The sequence below is a fragment of the Ceratotherium simum genome, chromosome 7 (genome assembly GCF_057802395.1).
Source record: "Ceratotherium simum simum isolate JZ-2026a chromosome 7, ASM5780239v1, whole genome shotgun sequence".
Lineage (NCBI taxonomy): Eukaryota > Metazoa > Chordata > Mammalia > Perissodactyla > Rhinocerotidae > Ceratotherium > Ceratotherium simum.
In genome coordinates, this window is record NC_141906.1 from 20,812,911 (window position 1) to 20,831,335 (window position 18,425).

Here is an 18,425-nt window from a genome sequence, read left to right on the forward strand (position 1 = left end):
AGTCTTAGTTTCCTCAGCCTGTCCCTCATGGTTTTATTTAATTTGTAAAAGTATCATAATCCCCATCTCCAAGGATAGTTGCAAGGAGTGAGATAAAGCATATAAAGCACCTGGCATAAACTTAGTGCTTAATAAATTTCCTTGTCTTTTCCAAAAAGAAATCTGGGATCAAGCTTGTCCACTAGTAAGGAGAGGCACAGGTAGGTCTGAGACACTTTTGAAGACGAACAAACCCTGTAAGAAACACACAACCTGGGGGACCCCACCAGGCTTTGTTTTCCACAGCAGAGATGCTGGATTCTCTCTTTGGGCCCAAGTGAGAAGTTGAGGCTGTGCCCTGCTGTGGGGCATGAGCCTCCAGTTCTCGGGAGGGACGTGGCCTGGACTTCTGAGGCCTTGGTCTCTGAGTTCTCTCTAGCTTGTCCAGAAACATCCCCCTTCCAAAAGAAATAAATCACTCTGCTTTGTGCTTCACTTACAGGGAGTAGAGCTTGCTCGCTCTATGCGCTGCTTCACGCCTGAGGATGTCAGTGGAAAAGCCTTGGTCCTGGGCATGGGCATGGGCATGGATGTGGGCATGAGCTTTATGGGGCTGCCATTAGTTGACCAGAAACACAGGAGTGGACAGATGGAAGCCGTGGTACTCACCTGCTCATTGTGCCAACAGGACCTGCAAGATGTGGGCACCCGGCTCCTACCCTGCCAGCATTTGCTCTGTAAGGACTGCTTCCAGGGCTTGATCCAGGAGGTAGGGCAGGATGCCAAGGCTCATGAGACTGTCCCAGATGGTAAGTGCAAAAGCACCACAGGTTCACCTCCTTCTACATAACAGGTCTCTTCCTCTTTCACAGGAACTGAATTTCAGGTATAGAAAGAACCAGAATTTAAATGCCCAAGGGACGCTCATTGCCGAAAGCAACTCTTTGGGGAATCTGTGAGACAAAGCAAATCCTCTTGATGCCTAATATATCTGTTTTGTAAGCTGGGACTTTTCATGTTCGGGATTTCCTTAAATTGGTGGCAGACTAAGAAACCTGGGAAGGTTTCTGATTCAAGGTTTGGCTGACTCCCCAGATGGCGAGGACGTGTCCTGGCTCACTAAATTTCCAAGGCAAGGGGAGAAGGCTGGGCTCCTAGAGTTGGTCAGGAACAGATTTTGAATGGAATCACACTGACTAGTGAACAGTTTCCTATTTAAGCTGCTGCCCTGCAGGGAGGAGCCTCTGTCTTGCTCCTGAATGTCAGGTTTCCTAGGAAACAATCTTGTTGAGAACTGTGAAATCCTTGGAGACTGGAACCAGGTCCTTTCATTTCAGTATTCCAGCACAGGGCATGTAACAGAGGTGCAGGAAGTATGTTGAATAAACTTGTAGGATGAGAAAGTCAAATAAGTTGGCAGCATTTAGAAACACCTTTTTTGTTTGTTTTGTTCTCTGCAGTATTTTCAAAGTGATTTATAGCACAAGTCCGAGCCCTCTTTGAGGCATTATAACATTGCAGTTGACTGGGCTTTAGATCTGAATTTTGAGCCCTCCAAACCATTGGGCAAGCCACCCTAACCTCTCTGAATCTCTATTGAGAATTTGGAGCATAGAAAAGATATGGTCTACTTTGATTTTTTAAATTAATATCTGAATTTTAAACATATAACTTAAACTTAGGTCTCCCTTAAGCTTTTAATTTTGACTTAAAAATCTTATTCTATTTATAAATGTAGCAAAATTTAACAATTACTTTCAAAGGGCCTTTCATTAATGTTTGAACAGTTAATATTTGCTTTTATAAATTAAATGTATTTTATTTTCTTTTTAAGTAATTCAATTGCCTGGCAAATAGGTGTTCCTAATTCCTTAAAGAACTCTTTGAAGTCCAATACGTTAAATTTATAAATATGGTGAACCTTAAATATGTCTTAAAAGTTCCAGCACTATTGGGTTAACTTCCAGAATATATAAAGAACTACAACTTAACAATAAAACACCAAACAACCCAGTTAAAAAATGGGCAAGGACTTGAATAGACATTTCTCCAAACAAGATACACCAATGGCCAATGACCACATGAAAAGATGCTCAATATCAGTAATCATTAGGGAAATACAAATCAAAACCACAGTGAGATACCACCTCACACCCATTAGGAAGGCTACTATTAAAAAAACCAAACAAACAGAAAATAACAAGTGTTGGTGAGAATGTGGAGAAATTAGAATCCTTGTGCACTGTTGGTGGGAATATAAAATGGTGCAGCTGCTGTGGAAAATAGTATAGTAGCTCCTCAAAAAAATTAAAAAGAGAATTACCATATGATCCAGCAATTCCACTTCTGGATATATACCCAAAAGAATTGAAAGCAGGGACTTGAAGAGATATTTGTATATCCATGTTCATAGCAGCAATATTTGTAATAGTCAAAAGGTGGAAGCAACCCAAGTGTCCATATAAAGTGGAGGAAGATGGGCACCGATGTTAGCCCAGGGCCGTCTTCCTCAGCAAAAAAAGAGGAGGATTGGCGGATGTTAGCTCAGGGCTGATCTCCTCACAAAAAAAAAAAAAAAAAAAAAAGAAGATGAATGGATAAACAAAATGTGGTATATACATACAATGGAATGTTATTCAGCTTTAATAAGGAAGGAAATTCTGACACATGCTACAATGTGGATGAATCTTGAGAACATTATGCTAAATAAAATATGCCAGTCAGAAAAAGACAAATATTCTGTGATTTCACTTACATGAGGTACCTGGAGTAGTCAAATTCATAGAGGAAAAGTAGAATGGTCGTTGCCAGGAGCTAGGGGGAAGGGGGAATGGGGACTTGTTTAATGCTACAGAATTTCAGTTTTGCCCATTTTTTAATCAGGTTTTTTTTGTTGTTGAGTTGTAGGAGATGTTTATATATTCTGGATACTAGACCCTTATCAGATATATGATTTGCAATTATTTTCTCCCATTCTATGGGTTGTTGTCTCATTCTGTTCATAGTGTCCTTTGATGCACAAAAGTTTCAAATTTTGAGAAAGTCCAACTTACGTATTTTTTCTTTCATTGCCTGTGCTTTTAGTATCATATCCAAGAAGTCATTGCCAAATCCATTGTCATGAAGCTTTTCCCTTACGTTTTCTTCTAAGAGTTTTATAGTTTTAACTCTTATGTTTAGGTCTTTGATCTCACTTAAGCTTCTTAACAGGAACTAATTATGCATGTCTCAAGGCCTTGTTCAACTCTAAAGTCAGAAAACTAAATTCATATTAATGACGATGAGAATCGTAGTGTTTTATTAGAATCATAGTATTTGTTGCCAAGTTATTCTAAGGACAGTGGAGAATAAAAATATATTTTTATTTTTGGTGTTAGTACATCTGGGCGTCTGAGTATGAGTCCTGATCTGCCTGACACTTAATAATTGTGTAGCTTGGGCAAGTTTTCTTGTCTGTAAACAGGGATGATAGTAGTAATTAACTCATAGGATTCTTAGGAAGATTAAATGAAAACATACACATAAAACATTCTGTGTTATGCCTACGATATAGTAAGAGACCAAAGAAATGTGAAAAAAAAACTATTGTTTAGACACCTGTGAAACTGAAGTACAAAAAAATCTATTAGATGCAAACATGCTTCATTTGGAACCAGAGAGGCAATTTCTTGAATGTGTGGCGTCTTATATCCTTTAGTATGTCCTATAATCCGGCTAGGCCATTGTTACCTTGCATATTTGCATTTATTGGTAAACAGTGGAGTAAGCTTCCTCTACTATGTGGAGATTTTAGGACTCTATGCTGTGAGGTTTTGTTGGTTTGTATGTCTGTCTCCTTCACAGGTAATTACTGACTTCTGTGTACCATGCTCTATGGCATTTATGGTACAGAGGTGAAAAGACGGGGCCCTGCCTTCAAGGAACTCATATTCTATTGAAGGGCAGATAACTAAACAGATGATAATAATACAGTGTGGTAAAGATGTGAGGAGAAGATTGTTTAAAGTTCAGACAGAGCAGCAGTACCTCTGGGAAGTTCTCCATGCACCAGGACTGGTAGATGCAGTTGCTCACTGAATATTTTCTGAAGGACTAAAAGAATGGCACCCAAATAATACATCTGATGAAAAACAGAGCTGTCACCTGTCTCTGGCAAGTCTAGAGAGATACCCAATATCTGAACTTAGATTTCTGGTCCATAATTTGAGAAGCCATGCTTTGGGAGTCTGGTTCTTTGGAAAGAGCTTTTAACACTGCCACTTTAACCAGCAGAGTAGGAGCACACACTTGCTAAAAGGCTCATTGTATTTCCGCCAATCTGGGGTTTTCAAAAGTAAAATATGGGAGCAGGTAAGGGTTGGCAGGGGGGATGGTAGATGCTGAAGAATAAATAGGTCCCTAGCATCGATGCCTCCAGCCAGATTTATGATGGGGCCACATTGCACAAGAATGAGTCCGTTTCCATAAATCTGTTTCTCCTGGTTGCTGGACAGAGCTGAGTAGTTGCTGTGTTGAATGGAAGAGAGGCTGTGCCTGGGTTCAGGGTCGGTCCAGCTGGTTTTCAACTCTTATCCCTCAGTGGAGCCTCCCCAGGCCTGTACTCCTGCACTGGGGCTCAGCACTGGGGGAGGACATGAGGTGGGCATCTTCTCATTTAACTAGACTGTGCCTTTCCTCTCTGCAACCCCACAGCCCAACACAGAACCTGACACAGAATAGGAGGGCTTAAGTGAATATCTGTTGAACAAATGATTTAATTAGTGAATCCACAAAGATCTCCCATGGATCTTGCCGGGAAGGGAGACTTTCTTCACTTGTGAGTCTGCCCCTTTCCATTCCTCAAAAGCATAACACATTTATCAAGCACTTACTGGTTGCCAGACACTGTACTGGATACTTGTGCCTGTATTATCTTTTCTAAACTTCACAACAACCCTATAAGGTAGGTATTATTCCCATTTTACGGATGAAAAATCTGGGGATTGTGATTATGTAAGGTCTAAGGTCTAACAACTACTAAGTGTCAGGTCAGGTTAAATTCAAGTCCACCTGTCTTCAAAGCTTGTGATCTGCTCTGCAGCACTTTGCTCAGAGGGAGAGTCCGTGCTCACCTGGAATCACTGAACTGACAAAGAGACACCATGGCAAGTCTTTGAGGAAAGAACCAACCCTGCAGCCTGAGCCATCACGTGCAAATCTTTAATTGATGCAGCCAGAGCCTAGCTGAGATTCTCCCCAGCTACTCCACCACACTAGGAAAATGGGTTTGCATCAGATCGCCAGCCCTGAGGAGATCAGCTGGGCAGGGTCTTCGAAAGCTAGTGATGGGGACCAAAGCAAAGGCAGTAGTGTGCTGAGCACATAACAGCTTAGCCATGAAGTGGGATGACTAGAGTTGCAGGCTCTGTGCAGGAGGGCTGGTTATTGAAAATGGATTTTCTCAGCCAATGAGAATATCTGCTTGGGACTATTCACTTTTAAGCCTAATTGAAAATAGTCCCAGGTCAAATTCTATCTGGAAAGTTGGCCTTTGAGTCCCAAAGTGATACTTTAAATAAGTGTAGTAAGCTCTGAAGGGAGCTGGCATGCCTGAAACTGACATTTACTATATGCCGGATCTGTCTTGAAAATTCTAGGGTCCTATGGTTCTATTTGTTGTTTTAGGGGAGAAAGGCCATTAGTTGGATATTTCCTTCTCCATGTAAGTAAAAGGAACATTATTCTGTCTTTTCAAATCTATAAGACAAATCCTGGCTGGGAGACCTTGATTCTGAGATCTAACTTCCAGAATCTACTTGTTTAGTATCTGACTTTTCCCATTATCAGTGTAGGCGATGTGGTCGAGATGTGGGCAGAGCCCTGGTCTGCAAGTCACAGCCCTAGAGCTCGGTCTGGACTCTAGCACTAATTGACTAGGTGATCCTGGATCTTGTCTGGCTTTCAGCGCTAGACTTGACAAGCTCTAAGAACACCAAATAACCACTATGGCCTCATGCTTCCTGAAGCTAGTGAAGGGTCACCCTTCACTAAGCATAGCCCTTGTAACTACAGATACTGAAAGGGGGAGCAATCTTGATCCCTCAGTGGGCAGGCCTTGGGGCTTTGGGAAGATCCAAAGAGAGGGAACTGATGCAAGATGCTACAACCTCAGAGTCAGAGAGGGAAATGACGCTTATCTTAATGAGCAGCTCAGCTGGAGGGGCTCTAATGGCCTGGGGTGAGAGTGGGAGGCAGGGGGTGACATCTCAGCTACAGGAGCCTGGCAAGCGAGGTGACTGCTATTTGCTCATTCCAGGTGCTGTACAGTGTGTCCAACCATTGTGGGGTCTGTTGTGGGCAGGTGGAGGGCAGGCTGCTGAGCCGGGCTGAGCTGGGTGTGCAGCAGGTGCAGAAACTGGAGCTCCAGAGCCCTCTCAGTAGGATGGCTTTTTAGTTCTTGAACAATTTCCTCACCTTAATTGGCTCTCTAGGGCCCTGGGGGTAGCACTGGCACCTCAGAACAGTCCCCGTTACTGGGAGAGTAGTTCCCCTGGTAATGGGAAGGAGGCAGGCTGTGTTTAGGGGGATGTACTTGCTGCTGCCAGTACTACTTGGAAGGCTAAAGCTAGAATAGATTTACTGAGGGAGAGAGTTTGAAATAGCTGTGATGGATGGATGGGGTCTTGGAGGGGCCTTTTATCTGCTGGAACTCTCTCATTCAAGGGGGACCAGTCATGGTTGACTGCTGTGGAGGCCTGAGAGCAAGAAAGGCCTTTGGAGCTTATCTCTAACCCTTCACGCATAAATGGGGCATCAGGAGTCCAGAAAGGGCTAGAATCCTGCTGATTGTCACATAATTGATCACTCACAGAGTCAGATAAAAAAAAATCCAGCTCCTTTGCCTGCCAGTCCAGGACTTGCCTGGGTTTGAAGGCCAGCAGGACCTGCAGACCTAGAGTCTTGGTGCCCTACTGTCTCTCTCTCTGCAGGCCCAGTTGGAAATGGGGTCAGTGGCTTTGCGTGGAGGGTGGCAGTCCATCAGTCCCTGGATTGAGTCTTGAGATTTGAAGTGAAGAGATAGAGGTACCACTCCATCAGATGAAATGAGCCTGGACTCATCCTCCCTGTACCTTCCGCATTCCACTGTGGTACTTTCTTGGCACAGAAAGCTTGTTTTACAGTTGGGTCGTTCCTAGGAGCAGGGGCTCTGAAGGTTGTGGACCATCCATCTCCAGCCTCAGTCTGTCGCCTAGCTCTCATGCCCAGATTCTGACTCTTGGCTCAGATCTGCTGCCTGGCCCTGCCCCACAGTCCCTGGATCTCCCTGCCTGACCTCACTTGAGGTATTGCCTCTGTGGGTTATACTCCCAAATCCTCTGGCTTCAACCCTGATCACTCCTATTCTGGGCTTGCATTTCTAGCTACCTAAAAGGCTCCCAATTGCTTGTAGTTCAGAACAGAAACTTGGCATGGCCTTCAAGGCTCTTCCCAGTCTGAACTCAACCTAATTTTAGAGCCTCATCTCCTGTTGTTCCTTTACATGTACTAGCTTTACCAGTCTTTCCTTGAGAGATCTCACATTTTGATATATGTAATCATCTGTTTATGATGTTCCTTCCTCCTAAAATGCCCTTTCCTTGTTAGTAACATCCTGCCCAAAACTGAAGGTCCAACTCAGATGTGACCCAGTTATCGAAACTAGAGCACACAAGGATGGGGGTTGACTAGGAAACAAGCAGGATCCCCATTACCAGAACTGAATTCCAAAGAGTGAGGCTAGAATAATTTAGGTAGTTGCTGCTTTAGGCTAAGGATCAGCAAACTTTTTCTGTAAAGGGCTAGATAGTAAATATTTTTGGCTTTGCGGGCCACACAGGCTCTGCTATAGCTATTCAACTCTGCCATTGCAGCACAAAAGCATCCATAGACAATGTGGAAATGAATGGGCATGACTGTGTTCCAATAAAACTTTATTTACAAAAATAGGCAGGCTGTAGTTTTCTGACGCCTGTTTTAGGCTCTGTCTGGGGATATTGGGTAGGTTTGAACCTGTGGGTGGCATCAAGTAAGAATAGCTGTGCAGGAGCCAAGCAGGGCCAGAAAATATGGAAGGGAATCGCAGGTAGGGAATAGCGTTAGGATGAGGCACATGGAGGAGAGAGCAGGAGGAACAGGATGGAGTTAAATTTGGCTGGAATAAGCGATTGCTTGAAGGAAAGAAATGGGAACTCTGGAAAGGAAATTTAGGGCCAAATTGTGAAGGGCCTCGACTAATTTAAGCTATTCTGTAGACAGTGGGGAGCCATTGAAAGTTATTGGTCAGTGGAATATGATCAAATCTGTATTTTAAAAAAGTCATTCTGGCTCAGTGAGAAGAGTGATTGATTGGACGAGACAGGACCGGATGCAGGAAGACCTGCTGGGAGGCTACTGCAATTGTCCAGGCCATTGGTTCCAGATTACTGGCCCTTGAACCAGTGCTGGTCTGGATGCCTAAGAATTATTTGGGAAACTTGCTAGAATTATAGATTCCTGGTCCTATACCCACACCCAAGAGATTTGGATTTAGTAGACTCAGGATTTCTAACAAACCCTCCCAATTTGAGAATCGCTGGTCCAGCGAGTCAGGATGAGGCCTGATCTTCAGGGGCTATGGATGTCAGAGAAAGTAGGACATAGGTAAGATGGGATTTGGCAACAGCCCTCTTCCTTCTCCTGTTACCTGTCACTGTTCATGATAGCCCATCCATTTGACTCTTTTTTTCTTCATACACCACCACTCCCCTCAACATCCTATTTTGGTCATGTCCTATCACCTCTCTTTGAAACAACTCTTCTGTTGTTTTCTGTTTCTATCCTCATTCAGGATCCCATTAATGCTCAACTGGACAAGGGTCCTCCATGACCCCCCTGTCTCCAGTCCATCAAGATAATCATAAAGCCCAGCTATGTCACTTTCGAGAGCCTTTTGGGGCTGCCTTTGCTTTTAGGGTAAAGATCAATCTCCTTAGCTTAGCATTCAGGGCCCTTCAGGAGCTTACTCTCCTGCCAGTCTTTCCAAGCTCATTCCCTGCCACTCCCTGTCTGTGCTTCTGAAATTTCCCTGTACTATGTGCTTTTGCAGTTATCCTGTACCTGTAGCCTTGCCCCATCTTAATGTCTTCCCTCCAACTCGACCCTGTTTTTTCTTCTCTTTTTTCTCCTGGCTTGTGTGTGACTGTCTCTCCCTGGGGGGTAGAGTTAGCTACCAAGGGACACCTCCCAGGACCTTTGTGCATCAGAAATGTGTTTCTTCTCCATCTGAAGTCCTAATCCTCCACTTGTGACGGACAATTGGTCACTATGGCAACTGACTGTGACGTCACAGGATAAGGACTTCAGGTGAAGTGGCAGGAGCAGGTGAGTGTGTAGGAAACAGATTTTAATGTCTGTCGAAGGCCCCCCCGCACACCCTCCTTCAGCGCCGGGGGCATGGAGGGATGTCTCGGGCTCCTGCTGATTTTGAAAATGATGCGGTGAGAGTGTGTGCCTGGCATCTGCGTGCTGCAGCAGTGTGGGGCTGACAGAGTGTGTCAACTTGAGCTCTGGCTGTGCAGGCACCGCTGCTGCGTGAGCCTGTTATTCCATTCTGGATTGCTATTTTGATACCCAGATTGCATCATTCTTCCTACGTATAAACAGGGGGTCCCCAGGGCCCTGCAGCTACTCACTTCTCCACCAACACTGTTGTTGTGATGAGCTCTATTTAAATGAGCTGCCGGATCGGGGCAGGTTCCAGCCATACATGAGCATTGTCATTTTGGGGAACATGGAGGGCTGAAGGATTTTTGGATCGAGTCTTAAAAGGCTGAGAGTGATGGCCTCCTGAGCCGTGCAGAGGGCGACAGAGCTAGTTCCTGAAAGTTGAAAATCTCGTTTTCTTCCTTCTGAGCTTCTATTCCAAGGCACCCAGAGGATTAGGAAGGAGATGCAGCTAGGAAGAGAGTCGCCTCTTTGAGGTCTCCCTCTTGCTGTTCAGTTTGGGAAAATTGCTGCAGAGCCTTCGAGATAAACAGGAACAGGAGGAGTCAACCAAGCCCTTTCTTGCAGGAGCATCTCAGGTGAGCTGGAGAAATGCAGTCCTGGTTGAGGATGCATCAGAGAAAGGAAAGGATCCAGGCTGCTCCCCCTTCCCCACCCAGTACCCAGCTCCCCAAGGTTTAGGCCCTGCAGCCCCAGCTGGCTGCAGCATGCAGGGCGGGTGTTCCTGGGCACTTGGTAGGCACCATCCTCTGGGACTGGTGGTGGTCTCATCTCGCACTCTTCTGACTTCTCTCCCAGGTGTTGCTGTAATCACAGGGCAGCAGGGGCCACAGGTAAGCCTGCTGGCAGCCAGGGGCAGGAGCAGCAGTCACCTTAGCATCAAAATCTGTCTTTCTAGCAGGGACTGGGCATCTGGGGAATGGGTGCAATCTGTTTCTCAAAGGTGGTGCTACTTTAAGTTATGGGCTAGAGGAAGGCTTCAGGGGCTTGTGTGGTGGGGGCCTTAGCTATGACGCCCAGTACCCTAAGGGCTGCCCTTGCGTGGGAGGACAGGAATAGTTAGTGAGGATGGCCAGCCTGCCAGAGGATACAACTAGAGTGCTTATTCTCCTTGCATAGTGACTGACAGAGGCATAGGGTGGTAGAATGTCTTACTTGTGGATACAGAGGTGATCAGGGACTACTCAGTGGTGTAAGGTACCGCCTATGTTTTACAAGCGCTCTGTGGTTTTTAGCTAAGTCCCTTGCTCTCTCTGGGCCTCCATGTCATCATCTGTATGGTGAGGCAGTTGGCTAGATAAACAATGAAAAAAGCTAGGTCTGAAAGCTAGGTCTGTCCAGCTTTGGTTCTACAGGTGAGAGCTGGCAGAGGAGCATCAGGCGGCTTCAGAGGATGCCACTGCTCTGTTGGAGTCAGAGCTTGGGCCCCAGCTACAAAGTTTCATGGACCCCTGGGCAAGGGCTGTAGAACGAAGGGCTTTTTAACCCTCAGAGTGTCGCTTAGCACTGGGGTCAGGCTTATGCACCTGGGGTGTATGTGCCCTACCTGGTGGGCTGAGCTGATTCACTGCTGGCTTTCTGAGACCTCCTTGGAATTTCTCCCCCACCCCAGCCCTCTGGTGCTCAGGATGCCTTGGAATTGCTGTTCATGTCTGAAGGGTGGACTCCCCAGTCTCAGCCCCCCTCCCTTGCTACCTCACTAAGTCCTGAGCTCAGCATGCTCTGTAGGCCTCAGCAGTAGTTGTTGTAGTGCCAGATCTCATGCTGCACCCTAAGCCTGCTCGTGGGTCCTTCAGTGGAGATGGGAGTTCAGGGAGGCAAAATGTGTCCTCTACCTCACCACCAACCCCCAGGGTACCCAGGTATCAGGACACCCTTCTGTCTGTTGGGAATCTGCCCTCTTCTCTTCTCTGCCAGAGGGGAAGTACATCACAGCTATGTTCAGAGTCTTTCTTAACTTCTTGGAGCCTCTTTACAAGTGGGTGGGCCTCCTTTCTCAGCTGGATGATACAGGGGACAGAGCTATCAGGCTCAGCCACAGGGGCAATGGGTGCTCTCTCTAAGGCTCTGGTCCTCAAACTTGGTTGTACATTATGATCACCGGGGGAATTTTTTGAAATACTGATGCCTGGATTCTACCTCCTGAAACTCTGATTTGATTGATATGGATGTGGACTGGACATCAGGAAGTTTAAAAGCACCGCATATGATTCAAATATGTAACAAGGTTTGAGAATCACTGGTCTATAGAATGAAACTGCCTCCAGATTTATTTTCTCCAGGAGAAAAACTGCTTTACTTGCCTTTTGTCAAAGATCGTATTTCTTAAAACTTTAAGCACAGGTGGGGCTAGCTCCCAGCTCCTTCTGTATTCCCAGAGTCCAAAGCAGGTCCAGGTTGTCATTATTATGGAATATTTTACTGATAATCAAATTTTCTAGTTAATTAAAATAAATTACCTTGTTTATTTACACTTGAATTAGAGAGCAATATAGCGTGATGGAAAGGGCGGGGTTTTAGAGGCAGAGATACTCGGGTTCCAGTCATAGTTCTGCCTGTGCTTTCTACCATCTTTGATGGGTGACAGCTTGGAGCCTCAGTCTCTCCAACTATGAGATGGGGGCAATGCCTACCTCTCAGAGGTAGTTCGATGATTAAATGAGATAAAACATATAGAGTGCCTGGTGCAGGGAGTGGTGGTAAAAGAACAGTCTGTTCCACGCCTCCCAGGGACCAGAAGTGCTCACTCTTATGACGGATGGACTGAACACCCTCGGCTCTCAGTGCTGCTCTCCCAGGCCCCTGGGTCCCCAGGAGGACCTCTGGTGCCTGTGACTTCTTCAGGAGGCAGAAGCCTCACCTCCTCTGGGGATGGTTGTGTGGCTTTTGGGTCCTGGCTCGACATTGCTCAGAACTGATGTTCCTGTGTATGAAATAAAAGCTCTAGGCTGTTGCTTGAATAATTCAAATAGAAAAAAAGCAATATATCTAAATAGTATTTTATGTAATATGTGACTTAATTATGTATTAATAACTAAATTAATGTTAAATATTATAAGTAGATGTTTGGTTATTTTATGTACGTCCACAGCCCTAAGAGTTCATGTATTTCAATTGTCTTACACAAAAACTTTGTTGTATCCTCATTGAAAAATGGAAAATCCTCCTAAAAAAAAAAAAGCTCAGGGTTGACTTAGCTTGATGGAGGTTAGGCACCTCTTGAAGGGAGATAAGAATTTCTGGGCAACGGTGTGGTGGCACAAAGAGAGCACAAGTCCTGTGTCCACTCTGGCCCACAGCTCCATGGGACCTGCCAGTACCACTGCCCTGGTTCTCCACCTCTGCTTTCTGCCGCAGCAGCCCCTCCTCAGATGGGATGAGCTTTTAGATCCAGGCCTCCTCTCAGCCACCAGCCTATCCCCTGACCTGCTGACAAGGGTGACAGCCAGGTCACTGTTTGGCTGTCTGTCCCTTCCCATCTAGCCCAGGGGAATATTCCTGAAGCCTGGCTGCACTAGGCAGAAGAAGAGGGTTGGATAATCCATACTTCCCTGCTATTCCCATTCCCCTCATTTTAAGGATGTAAAAAGTAAGATTCAGAGCAAGGAGGTCACTTACCTAAGGTTACATAGATAGTGCCATTCCTGGGCCTGGAACCCACACCTCCCAATTCCCAGCCTTTCCCGAGCACCACACCTCTGCTCTGGATCAGACCTGATTCTTTTATCATCCCGGGCTGGCTTTTTTTCCATCACCCTGAAAACTTCCAGATGGCTTCTTACTGCTTTCAGTGGCCGTGTGTGCAAAGAATGCACATGGAATACCCAAACCCAAAAGAAACGTAATTGTCCAGTCTGCTGAAAATCACGCAATAGCCTTTAGTACCAATTTTGAAATATTTTTGTATGCAGACATATGACCAGATAGTTAAAATGCGCTGTGGTATTTGTTATACTAGAAGGATGTTCAGGGTACTGTGGGAAGAGGGAATAACCAACTCATCCTGAGGGAAATCAACCCTGCTTCTCAAAGGTAGAACATTTGAACAGGTTTCGAAGGATGAATAGGAGATTATCTGAAAAGAGGGGAGCTAGAAAGAGTATTTCAGGGAGAGGGAACAGCACTTTTCACAAACACAGGGTTATGCAAAGGTTTGGTGTATCCGGGAGACAGCAGAGATATTTGGTATGGCAAGCACAGAGGGTGTGTGGCAGATGAAGCTAGAGATGAGACTAGAGAGATAAGCCAAGTTGGGGATTTTAGCCTTTAAGGCAGAGAGAGAGAGAGAGAGAGAGAGAGAGAGAGAGAGAGAGAGAGAGAGATGTGTGATGATGCCTTATCTGAGCCATTCAGTTATTTCTCTTTTTTCATGATGCTAATGAGGCTGTGTTACCATGACTAATGTTTGGGCTTGTGGTACCAGGGAGTTGAAAGCCTTGTGGAAATTATTTTCAACAATTAGAGCAGCATTTCTGACCTGGGGGTAGATGAGGAGGGTCTCCCCAGGGCGAGCCAAGTGGAAGGGAGGGACAGTCACCTGATTGCCCTGGATGATGCCTCTGTGGAGAGCATGCTTCTCCACCTATGGCCACTGTTCTACAGGCAGACGAATATCTAGAGGATTCCAGATCCAGTTCTGTCATTAAAGTCCATGGCACTGGGAAGGCTGGGGGAGGTTTTTTTTAGGGGGGGTGAGAGGAAGAAGAATATTAAACTACTATTTTGCATGATTTTGATTTTTCTTTTGCTGCATAATAAGCCACTCCAAAACTTAGTCGTTAAAACAACAATTAAACTTTATTTATGATTCGATAGGATGGCATTTTCTGAGTGGTTCTTCTGGGCTGGGCTTGGCTAATCTTGGCTGTACTCATGCCTGTGTCTGTGTTCAGCTGGTGGGTCAGTTGGGGCTAACTGGTTTATGATGGCTTCAGGTGGGACACCTGAGACAACTGAGGCCTCTCTGTGCATGGCCTCTCATCTTCCAGCAATCTAACCTGGGGTTGTTCATGGGGCAGGCTTAGAGTTCTGAGAGCAAGAGCAGAATCATGCAAAGCCACATGAGGTCTAGGCTTGGAACTTGTTCAGTGTCACTTTTGCTGCCTTCTATTGGCCAAAGCAGGTCATGAGGCCAGCCTAGCTTCAAAGTGTGGAGAATAGACTTCACGTTTTTAATGGTTAGGATTACAAGGGCATGGACGCAGGGAGGGGAAGAACGTGTGGCCATTCTTTCAATCTACCTCTCAGACTCTCTGACTTTCATAACCAGGGAGAGTTGATAATTGAGGTTATTGCCTTACCATGAATGGGATATGAGAAATCTTTTGAATTCAAAGTCAACGTTCATGGAGGATCATGTGCTTTCTCAAATATTATCTAATTTAAACCTCACAGCAACTCTTATCTTCCCTTCTTATTTTACGTATGAAGAACCTGGGGCACAGGGAGGTTAAATGAGATTAAGTGACTTGTCCAGCCAAGGTCATTGGGTGGTAAACCTGGTGTTTGGACTTAAGCTTATCTGACTGCAAGTCTAGAGCAACTACCATTGTATCATTTTGATGATATGAGACAGAGAAGACTGTGGTGGTACTGCTACCTTCACTGCTGTAGCCAGCCTCTTTCCAGGTTGTCCTCATCCCTGGGAACAGGCATCTGCCCTACTCAGGAGGCTCATTTCCTTGCGCCCAGTGGGCCAACTGCTCTTGGGGTGGGCCTGAAGAGCACTGTAGTCTCCAGGGTGGCTGTCTCATGCTGCTTATATAGTTCAAGAGCCCACTATGCTGAGGAATGTGTAGGAGACTGTTGCATTTCTCTGAGGAGAGAGGGAAGGACAAGATGTTCATGTTCACAGGTGAAACATACATATATGTGGTGCACCCAACATGGACTAGGTGGAGAAGGCCCAGGAAAAGCTCTCTGAGCTCCAGGGGCAGACCGATTGGCTGTAACGAGAGAAAAATAACTCTTAGATGAGCAGGCAGAGAGGCCTACCTTTCTCTGTCTAAGCCTCCTGGAAGCTCTAGCTTTGAGATCTTTAAAGTAATTCCGCTACGTGGTAACCTTAATGGCTGGAGCTGTGCCCTTGGCTAAACTGACCCCTAGAGCTTGGCCAGTAATGGGAGCTGGGCTCTTAGGGCTGTGGAGCAGCAGGAAGGCACCAATTATCAGAACCAGAGCAGACTGGGCCTGTAGTAGCATGGCTTGTGGGGAGGAGAGGAAAGTAGAACTAGGCAAAGAGGAGGATGTGAGGAGGTCTGTAGGGCAGAACCCTAATGGAATGGTCATGTCTAGAGTACCTAGATGGTAAGTGCAGGCTGTGGCATCAAACATAGATCATTTTGGCACCAGTGGTTTTGGCACATACCTTTTGTTGTGTATTAGAAAGCCTTGTGTCTAGGCCTTATGCTATGTATAATCTGCCGTGTTGCCCTGACTCTGCTATCTTTTCCTCCCCTCCCAGAGCTCATCTCCTGTCCTGGGTGTAAGCAAGTGTACCTTACCAGGGATGTAACTGAACTTTTTTTTCCGCTTTGCTTTTCTACTGGGCAACCCAAGATGGCCAGGGTAAGTCAGGACAAGCAAAGAAGCAGCTAATCCTTTTCAGAATTCTGTGGGGCCCCTGTCTATAAGTCTGTCTATCTACCCATCACTCCATCTAACTTGTTACCCCTCCATCAGTTTGCCTAATCATCCATCCATCCATCCATCCATCCGTCCGTCCATCCAGAGAGAATCAAAATGTTTGAGTTGGGGAAAGCAAAATGGGGATGTTTTTCTCTCCCTTCTAGCTCTTACTGAAAGATATCAGTCCTGAGCTTTTATTTCCTTCTTTCTCCCCCTGAGTTGAAACTCATTCACCAGCCTGGATTAAATAGGTTCATCAATCTTGCCTATATTTAACAACGAATATGTTTTTCCTGAGTTTCTGAAATTTCACATCACTTACTGACTGGTGCCCCATTTGTTCTGCTCTCCACTAGGATATTTTTGCCACTACATTTTATTCATTTGTCAATTTACTTGCTTGCTCCAGTACCTACTTCTTTTTGAATGTCTGACATGTACCAGGCCCTGTGCTGGCTGCTAGGCAGACAGAGACCATGTTCTCTACCCTCAAGAAATTCATAGTTTAATTAGTAAAACTCGTATTTCTCCTCCTTTTTTCCCACTATGGTTTGTCAGTTGCCAGTATAAGGACAAAGCTATCCAGAATCCACATCAGTTTGGTGCCCTGTATTATTCAGGCACAGATAGGCTAATTTTTCCCACATCGCCTCTTCTCCACACGCGTTACATCAGCCCTGCAAGATATTTGCTGACCTAATGCATGAACATTTGGACCAGGAGAAGACTAGGTACTCTTGGGCTTGGCAAGCCCCAGACCAGGTCTTTCTTCATATCTGATCATCTTTCTTTGTCCTCCCCCAGCTGCAGCTTCCTCGTCTCTGCAGGCACGTTGAATTTTCTGCTTTTGCCTGCATTTTCCCATTTTCCTCCCTTGTCTGCCTGGTGAACTTCTACTTGTCATTCCATCTCCAACTCAAATGTCACCTGTTTATGAAACTTTCCTGCTCATCCCTAGACCGAGCTCCTGGAAACCTCCCTTGGCTTCCTTAGCACTTGGTGCATCCTTTTATCACAGCATCCCCCATTGAATGTCTGTCTCCCCATCCAGGCTGTGTGTGCCTTGAGAGCGGATCCTTGCCTTATTCATTTGGGTGTCCTCATCTTCAGCACACCACTTGTGTGAATAGCCCCTGAGGCCACTATTATTTTAGTCACAGAGGGTGCTTTCCTTCACAAGCCCCCACATGTCACTCCCAGGCAGCTCTCCAGAATTGACTGCACTCCAAAATAGTGGAGGAACAGCCCTGCAAAACCCCAGTCCCTAGAGCATTTACCACTCACAGAGGCAGGCCCAGGTGAGGATATTGTCAGTAACTCCAGAATTCTCTGCTTCCAGAGCTGCTCTGAGTGCAAGGAGAAGAGGGCAGCACACATCCTCTGTACCTACTGCAACCGCTGGCTGTGCAGCTCCTGCACGGAGGAGCATCGGCATGGTCCTGCCCCTGGCAGCCCGCTCTTTCCCCGGGCCCAGAAGGGATCTCCAGGTATCACTCCCTGCTCTCCCCACCAGCTCACATGCCCTTAAGTGCTGAACCCTAAAACCCTGGAGAATAGCTCTCTGACCTTGTTTCCATGCTGGGGGTGAGGGTAGAAGTGGTCTCAGAGCCTTTCTCAAACGAAAGACTTCTCTGGCAGAGTCACAGTCACAGTGTAAATCCATCCTAGCTCTCTCTATTGGGGGTGGGAGTGGGTGAGTGTGGGGAAGATGGTGCAGAGAGGCATAGTCTCGAGTCATCATGGAAGCTAGCTGAGTTCCCTACTTTCACTTCTATTTAGAGCAATCATGCCTCACTTCTGTTTAGTTACTTGATTAATTAAATAGCCTGGATCAGGGCCTGTCCATTTGTCCATCCAGCACCCTTTGTTTTAAATGACAATCTTTTTGAGAGTCTTTTCCCAAGGCCCTTGAACCATGAGACGGGTTTTTCTCTTGTCATACCCACAGGAACCAGCGTTAATGATCCATGTGATCTGGCTTGGAGCCTGGCAAGGCTGGATAGTTAGTTTCAGCCCCACCATAACAGAGTCCTGGTAAATGAAGAGGTTTAGGTCGAATTTTAGAGGATTCATTCTTCTGCAGGAGATCATGTGCTGCCGTAGCAAACACCTTCCTCAGCCTCTGGCAGGTGGTGGATGCCTGGGGCTTGATGGTGTGTTATTTCTGGACAACTGGGCAAATCCAGCCAGGCTGAGCCTGCATTCCTCCTTGTGCTCCTGCAACCTCCCTGGCCCAGAGAGAGGCCTCTCCTGTTTGCACCACCTTTCCTCAAGCTCTGTGTATCGCCTGTGTCCATTGAGGGCCGAGCGTTGCTCAG

The 18,425-nt window shown here is 46.0% G+C and overlaps 1 protein-coding gene across 1 annotated transcript in view; it reads left to right on the forward strand.

Moving 5' to 3' along the window:
* TRIM66 (tripartite motif containing 66) overlaps positions 1 to 18,425 on the forward strand; it is a 59,798-nt gene that overhangs the window by 8,142 nt on the left and 33,231 nt on the right. The window contains exons 3-5 of the mRNA XM_087433254.1: positions 482 to 788; positions 15,944 to 16,047; positions 17,447 to 17,594. Coding sequence (XP_087289380.1) covers positions 482 to 788; positions 15,944 to 16,047; positions 17,447 to 17,594 — 559 coding nt within the window. The remainder of the gene's footprint in view (positions 1 to 481; positions 789 to 15,943; positions 16,048 to 17,446; positions 17,595 to 18,425) is intronic.